Source organism: Nyctibius grandis, chromosome 27 (genome assembly GCF_013368605.1).
Source record: "Nyctibius grandis isolate bNycGra1 chromosome 27, bNycGra1.pri, whole genome shotgun sequence".
NCBI classification, from domain to species: domain Eukaryota; kingdom Metazoa; phylum Chordata; class Aves; order Nyctibiiformes; family Nyctibiidae; genus Nyctibius; species Nyctibius grandis.
Genome location: NC_090684.1, coordinates 419,273 through 435,491, shown reverse-complemented (window position 1 = coordinate 435,491; position 16,219 = coordinate 419,273). Strand labels below are relative to the sequence as shown.

Below are 16,219 nucleotides of genomic sequence, written 5' to 3'. Positions count from 1 at the left end.
ATACTCTTCAGCACGGTCAGAGAAATGCACCTAAGGAGCATGAGCCTGAGCAGAGCTCTGAGGATGCACCAATGGAAAAAAAATCCCAGTGTAGCTCCAGAGCCCTCGGGGAAGGGACGATGCTGCCTGGAACGGGAGGGCTGACTCTTCACGTGCACAGCGTGCAGATGCCACAGAAACGGCTCCTGTGGCAACCACGGGTGTCCCTCGAGTGAGGGCTCCCGCATGGCTTTTAGTGTTGATGCCCCACACCGCGCTGTTCTTGCTATTTTCCATGCCAGCAACTACTATTTGGCCCCATTAATTCTCTTTTGCTGTGCGTGACCAGTTTATTCTGTATGCTGTAGAACAGTAAAGCAGAGGGAGAACTTTGGATACTTACACTGAGAAGCTGTTTTAAAAAAATCTTAATTACAGATTTCCGTGGTTTGAGAGCATCTCTGCTTTTTGCCCAAGCTATGGGTTATCTTCTCTGGTCTGTCTTCCTGGCGGAGAGGGCTGAGTGCTGAGGTTTGGTCAGGTCACGGTTTAATTTTCCATAACTGAAAAAAAAAGAGAGAGAGTGAGTCTGGGTCTGGCAGCTGTAGGTCTGAACGCTTTTCACCTGCCTGTTCTGCATTGAAGGCTGTGCCCAGCGAGCTCCAGTTTAAGTGTGAGCCACAGGAGAACCCTGTCTCCATTCCAAGGGGACAGAACCCAGAATTGTGACTAACAGCTTCAAGTGGGCATCAAAGACCTGGACAGGGCTGAAATCTAAGTCAGCCCCGTCCTTCCACCCCCGAAACTGGCTCAGGGAGATGGAGATTCACTCAGCGTGGTCCGTTCTCCAAATTACTGTGTAGCAGGAGCCTAATTCACACCCACAACCCTTCTGCTGGGGGTGGGAGGAATTTGGCAACGGTACAAAAGTGACCCCTACAAGATGTTCCCTGCTAGTTTGTGTGGGAGTTGTACTTACTCTGATATTGAATCCTAGAAGATCACTTATAACACCTGAGACAGCAGAGAGTATTACAACACGTGTTATATTGTAGATTAATGGATTCATGGTCAGTCCATACAGCCTAAATGGAGTATCTAATTCCTGCAGGGAAAGGGAAAAAGAAAGTCCATTAGCGTTTGTCTGTACCAGAAGCAATTACTCCTCTGATTTTAGCTTAATACAGGCTCTCTGGCAGACTTTGCATCTGTATCCGTTCTTAAGTCTACGTACAGAAATTCCCACTCTCTATTTCAGGCCTCCCAGCTCCAAGATGGTTTCTAACAGCCACGCTGAATCTGAAGTCTCCTTTGTAGCAACAAGAGCTTGACATGACAGGCTGTAGAGTTTCTCTAGACTAATTTATGTGACTCAGACTATGGTCTTTCTTTTTCCCAATATCTACTCTGCTACTGCCAACAAGCTTCAACATGGAAGCTGCTGAAGGAAAATGAGATCCAAGCAGTAAGGAGACATGCTGTGTTCCTGCTACCCTCTCCTCTCACTTACCTACATCATAGGAATCTGCTACTAATCAAATGCTGCAGCACTAATTAACCACACTGGTCTTGTATTGCTTGATCTTATGCCACAGCTACAGAAACACAGAAAAACCTCCCTCTGCAAGAACTGACTTACCTCATGAAGAGACAAGAGAAATGGGAAGAGCAAAACCCCACAGACATTGCTTCCATAAAATGCAGCAACTGTTCGTTTTCAGGGCGAGCAGCTTACCTTCAGTAGCTTTGTAGATAGTTTCAAAACATTGTTTACTAGAGACAGCTGTTCTTTCTTGTTTGGCTTCTTCTCCATCTTTAGGTATAAGTTTATCTGACAGACAGTACAGAGCAGATGTTAATATTCCAGCACTAGCCCCCAACTAATTTCTAATTAAGGGAAATTAAAGCTATTTTTTGTAGTCTCCTGTCACTCCTAAAGAAGTGATGCATCCACAGACAGCAATTTAGCAGTGATAATATCATTCTTTTTCCAGTTGACGTGGCTTAACACCCAGAGATAAAAATAATACAGAATTTGAGTCTGTCCAAGTATTTAAAAGCTTGTCCCTCCCGAGCTGTACAGTGTTTCATTGGCTTCTGTCCAGCACAAGGGTTGATTTCTAAATTTTAAAATTCGATTCCAGTATTTTTTAAGCTGGTTTGAAATGCAGTAATTCCATACAAACAAGCTACAAAGCCAAAGGGAGAATAAGCTAAATGGAGATACCTGCTCCGTGAGCAAGATTGAAATATTACTGTATTTCTTGTTGGTTTCAGAGCCCAAAGATGCCAGACGCAGTAAAAAGAGAAGTAGTGCTGCCTCCCAGATTAGGAACTCCCAGTTATAAGCTGCATTCAGAAATGTTTTGTGACCCTTAAGAACCTGTATTGAAAAAAAAAAAAACCACCAACGTCAGTAACGAGGAACACGCCCGTTCGTGGGAAAAGCGCAGAAGCGTTGCCCTTGCTCCTGTCTGAACTGACACCTTTGCTCTGTAGCTGCTGACAGGTTTTTCCCTCAAGTGTAATTAATTCATGTAACTAGGTTAAACTAAAAGGTCTTGTTTCTAACCTGCCTTTAGCTTGGAATTTGATTTTTTTCCTTGCTTTCTGCTTAGAAAAGGACACTTGTCCTTTCTCTTTCCTCCCCCTTTCCAATTAACGGGCAATAAAACACCTTTCCTTTCCTGGGTGTTTGTCCCACTGGCAGCCTCAGCCCGCCCCAGCCAGGCTAAGCTGAGTCTGCTACAACTGCATCTGCATGGTATCTAGAACTTGCCTAAACACTGTAATGAATCTCTTGCCAAAAACAAAGAAACCAGACGAACAGCTCCAGCATTAACACTGCTTACTATAACAGAAGGTTTAGTGAAGGATTAAAAGGTGTAAGAGTTAGTGACCTGCTTTTCAGCAACAGTGGGTAAAGAGGGTGCTGCAATCAGCCCTCTTAATAAAATGTCCTGTGAACACTTGATGCACGTGGGCGGGCAGTCCTTTCCTTTGTGCACAAAAGCCTATGTATGTCCTGAAATTGTCCTAATGATTATAAAAACCCAGACTGTCCTCTGCAAATGTAAGAGGATGAATATCTATTACCAACTAAACATTACAAAGGTTTTAAAAAAAATGCAAACCACTCTGTATTACTTTGGAGACAAACAGCTACAGTTCAAGCACTTCGTAGGCTGGCAAAAGACAAGCCTTCAGTAGGGTTTTCCCCCTGCTTTAAAAAAGTTTAAATCTCACCTGGGCGCAGCATATAAAAGCAATTGAAAGAGCCAGTAAGAAGATTGATGATACAACAACATCCACAGAGCGCTGGGGGCCTCGCCTCTGCAGACACAAAGACACGGGGTCGGGTGTAAGGTTGGATGAGAGCTCAGCACAGCTGTGCTCCTGTAACAAGTCCAGCTGTGCAGAGTGCCAGGCAGCAATGAGGTAAAGCACATGTACCTGGAGACTTGGGTACACCCTCTGCAATAATCAACTCTTGGACCAGAACTCACCTTTAGGTAGGAACGAAGGGATAACCAGATCTTAATGTTTTCTATCTTCTTGAGTCTAAAGTGAGGAATTTCATACTTCCTGGCTTTCCGAGCTGATGTAACGTGACTAAAAAGCTTGGCAAACAAGAACCTCTGCAAATTAAAAACACAAATTAGTCTAAAACAAAGCCAGTGGCTTGGGATGGCTTAGTGGTAACTGGCAGAAAAGGTGAGCCTTGTGGCACGCTGGGGAAGCCGAACGGGGGAACCTCAGTGCGTGACTTCTCAAGTAAGAGCAGTCACCCTGTGCATGGCAGAGGTGAACTGCTGCTGCTCTGCAAGATCAGCCACGGAGCTCTCGCTGGACCAGCAGATAAACCCAGCCTGCCCAGCACGCAGCATGTACAGCTGCTTGACAAAGCTACTGCCCACTGTTGTGAGGGAGCTGAACGTGATGCAGCTCCATCTTAGAACAGGCCAGCTAAGCAGGCTGCTGCTGCTTCCCAAACAGCTCCATGTTGACGCGCTCCCTTCCATGCAGAATGCCATTTCAGGCTGTTAAAAGGTTATTTTTCCCTTGGGGGCAGGGTGAGAGGGGGAACGCGGGGGTCAGGAAGGGTACTGACAGGTTTAAGTGTGTGACTGGTGAACAGGACCCTTACCAGCCTCCCCTACCTAAACTCCTTGGACATCTTACCAGCTGTGACACTTCAGCTTGGGTTTGGTAGAACACCTGCCCCAGGGTTCATGAAAGGCAACAGGATGTTGAAACCTACCTGTTTGTAAGTTCTCTCAGCAACACACATCATGAAGAAAAACATCCAGGTTAAGCAAAGTCTTTCCAGGAAGCTGATTGCAGACAACACAACGACAGGGGTGCTAGCAGGGGCTCCACAAAAGATGTACAGAAGCTCCTGTAGAGAAATGGAGCACAGCTGCTCCAGGTTATCTGTGCGGAAGAGTCTGTAGAGGAATGGCAGGAACGCTAATCCAACGGTGATGGCGTTTCCCAGCATTTGATACCCAACTCCTTGCTGGTAGGCATTAACCTGGCAAGCAGGAACAAAACCAGGAAGATTATCTGGGGTTTTGCACCAAGGAAAAGGCATGCTGTTGTGGCAGCCTTAGTTCAATCAAGCATTCAGTTCCCCTTCCCTTCAAAGGACACAGCCTAATATAATTCCACCCATTTCAGTCCAAAACCAACAACAATCCATCAGTCAGTAAAAATAAAACCACCACCTTCAGCACACTGCAGAGACGCAGACAGCAATAATCACACTCATTAGTCTTCAACAGGACCTCCTAAATTTTAGGTTATGCAATTTTTAAGTAAGAACATTCGGGACAACTGTATTTGCAGTTGAGGAGGGACCAGTTCTTACACTGCACTTCATACAGCACATGTAGCTATTTTCAGGTGGTGTGTTTTTTTTTTTGTTTGGGGTTTGTTTTTTTTTTTTTGGTGGTGTTTTTTTTAAAGTGTGAGGGAGAGTAGTTGCAATGCCTTACAGCCCTCTTACCCTGCTCATGATAATCCCACTGATCTCCAGCACAGACATGTCCACCTTCTTACAGTCATTCCCTTCCCAGATCAGTGCACTCACTTTTGCAGATGCTGGACTTGTGTTCTGCAGCCAAAACAAATGGTTCTGTAGAAGAGAAAAGAATGCAAAAGGCGTATCATCTATTTCTGTCCCACTATTCAATAATGCTTTTTCCTAGAAAGTATTTAGAGTGAGAGGAGGATTCCAAATTTGTCTTGGGGTGAAATGCTTTGTTTTGGGATTAGCAGAGGTCCAGATAATACAGGGGGAGGGGGGAGCTGATCGTTGATAACTGTTTAGCTCATTCCAGACTTGCATGTGATTAGCACAGTTAGAATGGGCTCACCCAGCCTTCGGTTGCTCACACTGTACCAAGGGCAGTCAGATGTGTCTGTCGTATTATTTGGGCAGATGGGGGGAAAAGGGGTGGAATCTTTCATGGTATTCTCAGCTCCTGGATACAAATCAACGAACCTGCTGGAAAACATCTTCCTTGGCGTCCTGCCTGGTGCCTCTCGTGGTCGTTTCCTCGCTGTCGCTGGTGCAGGACGAGCGGCACTCGGGCCCGTGCAGCAGATCGTCCCACAGCATGTCTTCTGTCTCGGAGTCGTGCCGAGTGCTTTCCGAGTCTCTCCGGGTCACGCTACAGCTCCGGGACCCCACGCTAATGCAGGACCTCGAGTCCTTTGAAGAGGAGCAGAACTTACCCAGCGCAGCCGCACACCCAGCTGGCAGCACCACCTCCTCCCCCAGCAATCGGCTACAGCAGCTCCCCGGGCAGCTGAGAACCCCCCGTCACACCCACCACACACACACCCTTACAGACAGGATTACAGGGACAGGTTTTGCAGCCACCATTCCTACACGGGAAGTCACACAGACAGTCTTAGTTCCTCACCTCTATTCCCAACTTTACAAAATCAAAATTGACTTATTTTAAGATTTCACTTAGATTTTTACATTTATTTATAGATTTTTTTAGTCTGTTCTGACAGAGAGGATGTCCCTGCACTGGCCAGGCTCGGTAAAGCTCTGTCCCTTGAATTTATGACCATACCTGACTATATAATGTGGATTCTAGTTCAGATTCCACGACACTGTCGGAGTCTCTGGCGCCTTTCAGGGCTTGCTTGACCTGCCAAAACCAAAGGAAAACCAGCTCATCATCCACAGCAAAAAATTGTGTGGAAAAAGGCATAAAGTCAACATGAGTACCTGTAAGACAGCCTGGTTCAGAGAAACAAGAGGCCTCTTCTCCTCATAGCTGTTGTCACTGGAAGCCCCTTCCACACTCTGGCGTAACAAGATCCTTTGTGCCATTGCTTCAGCATCCTCCTCACTCGAAAGCTCATCAGAAATGCCGCCTCTGTTGGTGCAGTCATCCTAGACACACAGCAGTCAAAATCAGACGAAGGCACCAACAAAGGACCAGCCTGAATTGCACCAAACTGAATGTTCAGAGCCCGTGCTGCTGCTACACCTCACGCACAGTCATCGCTAATTACCTGCAAAAGCCAGAAGGGGATCTCCACAGAACATGCGAAACAGAATCCAACTTGGCACCACAGAGACATCACAGATTTTAACTCGTTAACCCCCCCCTTGCCTTGCCACAGAGGTAATGAGAGAATCTTGGGTCGGTGGAGATGGATTCGGGGCAAGGGCGGGAAGAGGAAGAGGCAGCAGCAGCTCTTGTCTTACCAGCAACCTCAAGCCCAGGAGAACAGCAGGCTGGTGGCTAGCAGACCCAAAATCATGGCATGTGTCTCCCTACACCTAGCTCTGCTCCTCTCCAAATGCCTAGAAATAGAGGGTTGGGATGGCACAGTACTACAGTGCTCCGCACAGCTTCTGATCCAAGTTCTTCATGTGGGAGTTAACACCTCACCGACCCCGAGGAGCCTCAGACGTAACTCCACGAAGCTTTATGTTTTAGAGATTGCAACAGAGCTCACAACGCTTTAACTGTCTCTCTCTCTCCCCCAGGGATGTTTCAGTCTTTACTTTCCTGCCTCCCCCCTGAGAGGATATTGTGGGGAACTGTTGGCAAGGCAAATTATTTTACAGAACTGGTTTTGGAAATTGCTAATTTATTTAATCATTATCAGCAGTCTTCCTTAACTGAGCACCTTGTGACCAGACCTCTCTACAACTAAACGAGCACTTTAGTAAACAGACATTTTCCAGGATTGTCTGTGTTTGACATACTTGACTATTGGGACAGAGGAAAAGGTGCTGGCAGTAAAGTATCAGCACCATGTCAGCTGTTTATTCGAGAAGCAGAAAGGGTTTTTAGGTCTCCTATATGCAAGCAAAGATTAGTAAAAGGAGGGAGTATCTTGTATTAGATCAAACCACACAGTTAAGTATCAACAAACTTTCGGGCACATACATAGAGAATACACTGAAATGTGCAACTTCAAATGGATCTTTCCTGCCAGTACCTGATGGCTCTTTTCCCCGTCGGAAAGTTTATTTTTCTCTTTGAAGTGCAACAGCCTGTGTTCAGATCTGGCCTGTCTGTGTTTAACGCCATTATTCACAGCACTCACACCATTTTCTGTCTCGGTCCCTTTCTCAGCTACCAACTTTACTCTTCTAATCCTATGAGAGAAAATACAATTAAATGCTTTTACATCACAGAAAAACTCTTTGAGGAAAACATCATGGTCTCTTTCACTTGCCACACAGGTACAATATTAAACAACATAGCTAAGGGAATACATAATTGTCTTCTGCTGACAGGCTCTTTGTGTCCTGATTCTGTTGAAGAGACATATCTGCTTTGCTCTCACTGGACAGTTCTTTTGCAACTCTAACAGCATCCTAAAATTTCTAAACCAAGAGGTTTATATGTAATTATTATTATTATTTTTATTATTTTGAAAAAAATAAATAAGAGCAATTCAGAAGACAAAAAGTCCTCATCAAGAAAAAGGACCTGTCAGTTGAAAACTCATCAAGAAACTCACCTGAGAACACAGTAGAAGACAATGAAATATTATCCCAAACAATCTATCCTCCTTTTCCTCGAGTTACGTTTACAAAAAGTAAGGTGGTAAAGTGGGGTGACTATCCAAGCAACTTAAACTAGAAGGCACAATTGCTTCTGGAAATCAGGTAAAACAGTAATATAATTTGAGCATACACATTCAAAAAGGTCGATTATCTGATAAATAAAAATAAGCTCCACCACTTTCTGCAGCTCATCTAACAGTCAGTTCAGCTACACTGTGAGACATGGAACGATCTCCTAATAAGGCCACACTGAAAATTCAGGAGGAATCAGCCTCCTACAATACCAAGAGTGCTTTTAGTTCAACAGAATCTGACTGGCAGCCCTTACAGTACACATTGTCTTCTTTTTCCAGATATCAAATTGTCCACAGTGTCATTACAAACACAACAAACCCAGTGCAGACCACATACCTCCTTCGGAAAAGCATACTAAATAAATTGTTAATAATGGATGCAGATTCAGACTGCTCTTCTTTACTGTTTTTGTCAGGAGAAGACCAACTGTTCCCATCAACACCCACAGATCTGCGTAACTTCCTGTTTTTTAAAAAAAGGAGAATTAAATTTGCATAGCAAGTTAATTTTAGGTCTTTCTTAAAAGATGTGAATCAGATTTGAACAGCTTTTTAGATGCCATTTTTCTTAAGTCATGCAGACAGAAGGCTTATTTCCAAATAACATACCTTTTATTTGCATTAACAGATGTTATGCATATACCCACAGGACATCAGTATATCATTAGTAAAAGATGCAACAGACAAAATCTGGACAAAATGTTTGCTGCAGAAATCTAATGGAGGCAAAACTCTATCCACATCCATAATCCTGTGTTCAAATATATTATATCAGTGTTTAAACTGAGTCAAACACCTAACAGTTAAATTTTTAGTAGATGGACTGTAACATGTCCCACATGCACAAACAAATTGCCAGCAGTGAATCCACCACAGTCATCATCTCTGTCATCCTTTCCCTGCTCTCAGCCCACACCAGCCATTCCCTGCAGTTAATGCCGAAGCAGGACACCAGGCTGGCGTGCAAAACCTTGGCGATGCCTTTCTGTGCCGAATGCCCTCTCTGGCCACAAAGAGCAGCTGTACTAAAACGCTACGCCCGAAAGAGAAGGCCGAACTGACAACTAGACCAGGGCTATAGAAGCCTGGTAAATCTGCAGCATCTGTCGGGGTTATGCAAAGGTTACAAGCAAGACAAAAAACACTCATTTTCACATTTACGGTTAAATAATGTATTTGCATAAAAATAGAAGAGAAGATATTTACCCATTAACTTCTACCATGAGCAATCCATCATATGCTCTGATGCCAACAAATGAACCCGTTACCCCGCTCACCTCCTCCGCCTGCTGAGGCTGCTGTTTCCCGAATGTTTGTTGATCTGGGTGGACACTATCTGACAGTGAACAGTTCCCATCAGTAACATAAGGCACAGTGGTCCCATGACTTCACTTGCATTCACAACAGGCATCATGAAATACAACACAACTGCTATGACTGAAAAGGAGAAGATTGCATCAAATGCAAAAATTAAGAGCATGGCGCAGTTTTTCTGTCTTAACTATTTATTTTTACTCTGCTTTGTAATTTCTGCAAATGCTAGTGCCTCACACCTTGACATCTACATTAAGTAGGTTTCAGATAGGATCCTTATGCTTTAGATTATGGACTGAAAAATGATGCCACATTCCTTGCAGAAAAAGGACCGTGGCACAGTCTGCTACCACCCCTTACCTTGCATAACGTAGAGCACCAGGAGCCACATGAAAATGCGCTGGGAAGTAACCTGTATCCACCACTGGCTGAACAATGGAAAAAACACAACTCTCACAATTCCCTTCCGAGTTAGCGATGTCCAGGGGATGTCGGGCTTGGCTTTGGCAAATGTAGAGCCTTGGAATTAAAGGAAAAACAAACAAGTCATTAACTGTGAATTACAAGAATTTCCTCACTTATGACTTCCTCCCTGGCCAAGACCAAGCCCTGCCAGAGCTCTGCAGTTCAGACGGGTGACAGCAGCCCGACTTGTCCAATCTACACAGCTCAAACAGGAGCATCTAGAAGCAGCCCCTCGCCTTACCGCAACACTGGCTGCGACCCTTCCCTCCCTACCCTGCTCTCACCAACCACGCAGCACTGCTTTTGCCAAACCACCCCGGATTCCTCCTGTCTCTGCTTTCAATGCTCCTTTTGCACCCATGCTAGCAAGTGCGGGCACCCAGCCCCAGCGGTCAGGCCTGGGGCTTCAGTGACGCTCTGCTGCTGCTGCTGCCGAACGACTCGGGCTCCGGCAGCTGCTGCACGGCTCAAGAGAAAACACCTGCAGGGAGCAAGGGCGGCCTTTCCCCCGCCCTGCGCAAAGCAGCGGTGCGTTAACGGCTGCGCGGGGCCGCTGGACACCAGCATCTCGCTCACGGACCGCTCACCTCTGATCAAATCCACGTCGATCAGATCAGGCTGGATGTGAGCCGCCTTCTTAGGCTTGTTTTTGAAGCCCTGCGAAGCCGAAAACAAAGGCCTGTTAGCTGCCTACCAGGGGGCCGGGCCCGGGCTGCGCGGGCGGCGGGAGCGCCCGGCCGCCGCCGTTACCTTCATCTCGGTCTGCTCGATGGACTTCTCCCATATCTGCTGGTCGTAGGCCCCGATCTGGAAGGAGAGGAGGCTGAGGGCACGGCCGGGCCCGCGCCCGCCCGCGCCGCGCCGAACTCACCTTCTTCTGGTACCAGGAAATGGCATCCCTGTCGCGAGAGGCCATGGGGCGCCGCGGGGCGCAGGCGACTGGGGGCGGCCCGGCCCCGGTACCGACCCCGGGCCCCGGTACCGGCCCCGGGCCCCGGCCGGGCCGCTGTTACCCTGGAGACCGCCGCAAAGCCCGGTGCTCGACTGCCTCCGCCTGCCCCGCCCCGCCCCCGGCCAGGCAGCACTAGGAGAGCGCCGAGCGCGGCCCCGCCCCGGCGCAGGAAGAAGCAGCCAGGCGGGTAAAGGACAAAATCAGACTTTGTTTATTAAAAAAATACTTTACAGGAAAAAATTCTATGCATTCCGTTGGACTATTTTACAAAGAAATAGCTTAACAGTTTGACACTCGTGTACAGTCAGCTACTGACAGGAACGCGCCGCCGCACGCCCGCTCGGTCAATAAATACACTAAGGCCGCGCAGAGCCAACAGGCTGCCAGGCGGTCGGACGCGTCCTCTGCAGGCAGAGACCTCAGATAAATTAAAACCACAGAAAAAGTCGTAGCTGCCACTCAAAACCAAACCAAATCACAACAGCAGCAGTACAGAAGGCTCTTTACACGTTGTACAAAGAAACCAGGAGCATCGTGTGTGTGTGAGCGCCCGAGCGGCCCCTGCGCAGCCCCCGCGGGACTCCGCGCCGGGAGCACACGGACACACGGGGCGAGCTGTCGGGGGAGAGGGGCCGCTCTCCGGGGAGCAGACCCCAGCCCACCCCTCTCCTCGCACCCAGGCAAGCACAGAGCTGCCAAGGCTCCGCGCTCCTCAGGAACGACAGTTCCAGCGTTTGTACTGGGCTGGTTCAGACCTGAAGGACCAGACCAAGGACTTGAGCTCTTGTCCGCGGGGAAAGCTCTGACAATTCACCCTGACTGGGGAAACTGACTGGTAACGTGCAGGAAAACTGACCCAGCACAGCAGAGACCTGTTCCTGTATGGCAAGATCTATACCTGTGAAAAATGCTGACTATGAATCCCCTGAGAACACTCCACTGAGCGTCCCACCTTCCTGGAAGAGAACTGTCAAGTATCTGCACAAAATGACTTGCAGCCTGTCTGAAGGAGAGAGGAAGCCAAAGCTAACTGATATTTCATCTTTAAATTGCATTTTGCTAGTCTGCTTCTAGCACAACTGAGCCACTGACCTTTATCCCCAAGTGACATTTTTAATTGACAGCACTTTATTTAAAACAGAAGCCCGAGTTCCATACCCAAAGTTGATCACTCTTTACAGACCAAGCACTTGGTCTATCAGCAGGTGTCTCCAGCATAAAGCAGGAGTGTTTTTAGTTATCAGCTGACACACGTATCACAGGGCAGAGCCTCATAATGGAGAGCAGAGGATTTCCAGTAACTGACCAGTGCCTTCGTATTTATGAACTGTTCTCTATCTGTCTGGGTACTGCTGAGAACTATTAGAACAACCCATGAAATTTGCCAAGGTTTGATTATCTCATTATGTAGGCTGTTCTATGAAACCTTACAGAGAAATTCAAACAGCCAGCAACTTAACACAAGAGAGACTCAAAAATATTTACTTGGACCTACCCAAAGATTTGTTCTGCTCAGCAAACACTATGTCACTTGAACTCATTACTTCATTTCTAAACAGCTACAGCTTATAAAAATCAGTATTCTATATGTCTTGTTCTGGAAAATATTTGCATCTTTCACATCAAGGCATTGTTCTAATTCTGCTCTGTTGTTTTCAGTGCAATTGAAGATCTTGAGACAATAGCTAGACAGTTTAGCGATCAGCTTCATAAGCAATCCCTCTCATCCTTTACATACAGAACTGAGGTGGAGTTTGAAAGTAGTACGTCATTTGGGTTAAAGCATACCAAAGCTGATCACGTATTTAGCTAACAGATTTTTTATAAAGTTTGCTCCTCTCTTCCTCCGTCTTCCAAGTATGCCAGAATGGCATCAGCAACATTCAAGTCATTGGAAGATACATTTCTGTATTTAAATCTGACATTAGACATTAAGTTAGTAATTGAACAGAACATAAAGAGAGCATGATGCTATTGGTCATGTCCCTCCATCCAAAGAGATAAGTCAGAGTATTTTCCTGGTATTTCAGGCTGTAGTCACAGAGTTCACTAAAGCTACGGTTTGGAAAGCAACATGAGCCACTCCGGTCTTCTCCTATATCCATTTGAAAACATGCTATTAGAATTTACAGAGGGCTTCCAAACTGTAAATTTCCCTCTTCATTCTATTTCACCTTTCACTATAAAACAGATGAGTTGGTGTATGGGGGCTCTTAATCTGTTTATTCTGCCTTTAAAGGTATGTTTGCAGACTCACTGTAGCATCTGCAGATTTGTCAGTTCCTGAGTGATTGTACGCAGTGCTGGCTGTCAAAGGACGGCCACCGTATTGATGTACCTCTACTGACACGACCAAAGAATAGCACATGTGAGAAGTGAAATGGGCACTTGGAAGACTAGCAGACTTCGTAAAAAGGAAAGAACACCCTTGGGTAATACGATCTTTGACTGTGAAGGATGAACTGAAACCACTATTGCCTGTGAGGAATTTTACTTTGCACAACCCTTAAAGCTATGAAATTCCTCTCAACATAAAAAGTGGAAAAAACCCACCAGAGAACAGACGGCTCATTTACGAACCAGCCTGGGTCATCTAGAATTTCTGCTAAGATTAAATTACACCCCTGCATGAATCACATTACTTTTCATCATAAAAGCTTTCCATTCTAACACCTTATTTACACAGATTACTAAACAAGTCACTACCACTTCAATCTGTAAATTAGTTTTAAATTGAAATATTTCCTAGTCCTCATTTTTGTACCGAAGACAATACATACATACACATAAGGAGTAATACAGGTTCTAACTAATCACTGCAGTATCTTCTGATGATTATTTCTCTATCAGTTTAAAATAGTGACCTCTACACTGAGGTGCTAATATGTATATAAAAGCCTACACAAACAATATTGCACAAAGTAAGATTTATAATAGAGTAACATATTTCAGAGACCCTTATAAAGAGAAGAGTAATAATTGATATTAAAAAGATGCATCCAGAACTAACACAGCATCTTTGCTTTTGTCTAGTCTAACATAGTGTTTCAAATCTTTCCTACCCCAGTGAGGATTAGAACAAATAAAGTTATCTGGAGACAGCTTAAGTTGCACCAAAATCCAACTTGTACTCTAAACGTGGGGAAGGGGAAGGGAGAGGGAGAAAGGGACAGGACTGTTCCTCTTGGTGACTGGAAAGGGCAGTAATAAATAGGGTGTGTGAAAGTCAAATACAGATTACACATCAACATCCAGAAATATTGAAAGACTGCTTAAAAACTGTTGATAGCTGACACTCTACACATTTAGCATGTGCCACTGATTTTTCCACAGTACCTGGGCACCCAGAAGCTACACATGGAAACAGCAGTCCAATGCCATAATACTTTTTATTGTGAAATAGTAATACAGAACTTCCTAGAATAAGGACAGCCTTACTGTGCGAGTGAGTTACCAACTCAATGCTATTACATTAAGTGCATCAGTACAAGGGAAAGTGTGGTTCCGTTGGACACGCTGCGACCTGATCAAAACAAGCTGCCAAGTTGGTTAGTATTTTAAAGCCTTAAAGTGCTCAAAGATAGCAGTTTCCTCCACAAGACTACCAATAGGTTCTCTAATTTTGACACTAGTATTAATCGTGTTCAGGGAAGATGTATTTTGGAAGCAAAACCCTCACACCCAACAACATAAGCGGTGCTACGAAAAGTGTTAGGTCAGTAAGTCATTGCATTTCAACAGGATCAGACACTTTCTTCAGGTAATTTTACAGATCACCTTTGTAGGAACTGTAAGAAATAGAGATCAATTTCTATAGCTCGTATATAAACCCAGCTTGTATATAAACCAACATGTCAAGAACAGACATACCAAAAATTTCACAAATCATCAAAAGTGCTGTGCTTTTTTCTTTTTTTTTTTTTTTGTAAGCAATTAAAATGAGATGGGAAAGTCACCTTGCAAGTCTTCTACAAAAGCGTCACTTTCTGGTGAAGATTAGAGAGAAAGTAAAAGTAGGGAAATAACACTGACCAATATAGTTCAATCATTTTATGTTCCTGGAGGAATTTCATTCTGACTTTGAGGAGATATTCAATATCTCTTTACTTAAACAGAAAGAAGTGGTAGACCACTGTTACAGGTTGTACTAAGGGGTTAAAATACAACTTGAATTTTGCATAATCTGTGTAAAAAAGATATGCTTGACATTTTGGAATGTCACCTTTCTTTATAGAATTATAGGCAAGATTTCTCCAATAAAACATAAGCCAGTTATAAAACTATAACTTCACATCAAAATTTTAAAAAGTTGTTAAAAAAAGGTTTGATTATATACATATCACACAGAAGAGCCTGCATGATCCTGTGGATTGTGTTGCTGATCAGACTCTATTTTAAAACCTGGAAGGGGCTGGGCCACCTGATCTGGTTGCACAAGTCCTGATATTGAAGAACCAGAGGAGGAGAGCACCCCTGTTGTAAGCTGCATTTCTATACCTGGTTCTTCAGACTCTACTTTTACACTCACACACTGGGGTCCACCTTCTGGCTCTGTCTTTCCAGGATCACTACTGTTGAAGCTTGAATTGCTTTCTGCATTTTGAGAAGTCTCCCCCACAGGGTGATATTGTTTAAGTCTTATGTGCCAGGCTAAGCTGCAGACTGCTGACACCGTTTTGAACTGATGAATGACATTTCTAGGGATGAAGTAGATGTCATTGTCACACAACTGAATTCTAGCATAGCGAATGCCTTCCCGTCTCATTTGGTTTAGTTTGGCTTCATCCACCCACTGAACACACTGAGAGAAGGAAAGATGGCAAAGTTAGTGGTATACTCTGTTTAAGCAATTCAGCATCCACCTATTTTCAACGAACTTCGTGTCTAAATCAGAATGTTTCTGTTTAACAGGTAAAACGTCAAATTTAAATGAGAATTGGACTTTTAAAATATAATTTATCTAATATGCACATCTGAGGAGAGGACAATGAAGAGTTAAGAGCATTCTACAGTTATAGTTGAAAACAGTAGGTTCGACGTGAGGCTGCATTGTTCTGGCTGGCAGGACTGAGTTTAGATGCCTTCGCATCCTAAGACAACAGCAGTATAGTAGAAAAAGCAGAAACAGGCATACGTGACTTCTTAATCAACTTCTAATTGTTTCCACAGCACGTGTCGTGACTCACAGCCTAAATCCCAGCTTGGTGGAAAGCAAAAGCAGTTGGACTAGATGATCGCAGTAGGTCCCTTCCAACTGAACTATTCTATTCTGAGACATGAGAAGGGAAATTGCCCAAGAGAGCAGTGAACTGAGGGCCACCGAGGATACAAAAGGGCTGGCCATACAGAGAACCTGAAAACTGTCAGAAGCTACTTCCAAAATAC

The 16,219-nt window shown here is 44.9% G+C and overlaps 1 protein-coding gene across 4 annotated transcripts in view; it reads right to left on the bottom strand.

The window, feature by feature from the left end:
• PHTF1 (putative homeodomain transcription factor 1) overlaps positions 1-16,219 on the bottom strand; it is a 32,107-nt gene that overhangs the window by 2,599 nt on the left and 13,289 nt on the right. Inside the window, exons 1-18 of one of the 4 annotated variants that reach the window (XM_068419208.1) lie at positions 10,754-10,912; positions 10,633-10,689; positions 10,470-10,539; positions 9,778-9,936; positions 9,381-9,540; positions 8,441-8,566; positions 7,456-7,615; positions 6,227-6,394; positions 6,069-6,146; positions 5,486-5,695; positions 4,988-5,116; positions 4,241-4,513; positions 3,486-3,617; positions 3,226-3,312; positions 2,207-2,362; positions 1,715-1,810; positions 959-1,084; positions 305-542 (exon numbers count right to left, since the gene is read on the bottom strand). In XM_068419208.1, coding sequence (XP_068275309.1) covers positions 522-542; positions 959-1,084; positions 1,715-1,810; positions 2,207-2,362; positions 3,226-3,312; positions 3,486-3,617; positions 4,241-4,513; positions 4,988-5,116; positions 5,486-5,695; positions 6,069-6,146; positions 6,227-6,394; positions 7,456-7,615; positions 8,441-8,566; positions 9,381-9,540; positions 9,778-9,936; positions 10,470-10,539; positions 10,633-10,689; positions 10,754-10,798 — 2,253 coding nt within the window. In that variant the 5' untranslated portion in view covers positions 10,799-10,912 and the 3' untranslated portion in view covers positions 305-521. Of the gene's footprint in view, positions 1-304; positions 543-958; positions 1,085-1,714; positions 1,811-2,206; positions 2,363-3,225; positions 3,313-3,485; positions 3,618-4,240; positions 4,514-4,987; positions 5,117-5,485; positions 5,696-6,068; positions 6,147-6,226; positions 6,395-7,455; positions 7,616-8,440; positions 8,567-9,309; positions 9,541-9,777; positions 9,937-10,469; positions 10,540-10,632; positions 10,690-10,753; positions 10,913-16,219 lie in introns of those variants that run through there. The other 3 variants (XR_011049793.1, XM_068419207.1, XM_068419206.1) reach the window with 3 other exon arrangements.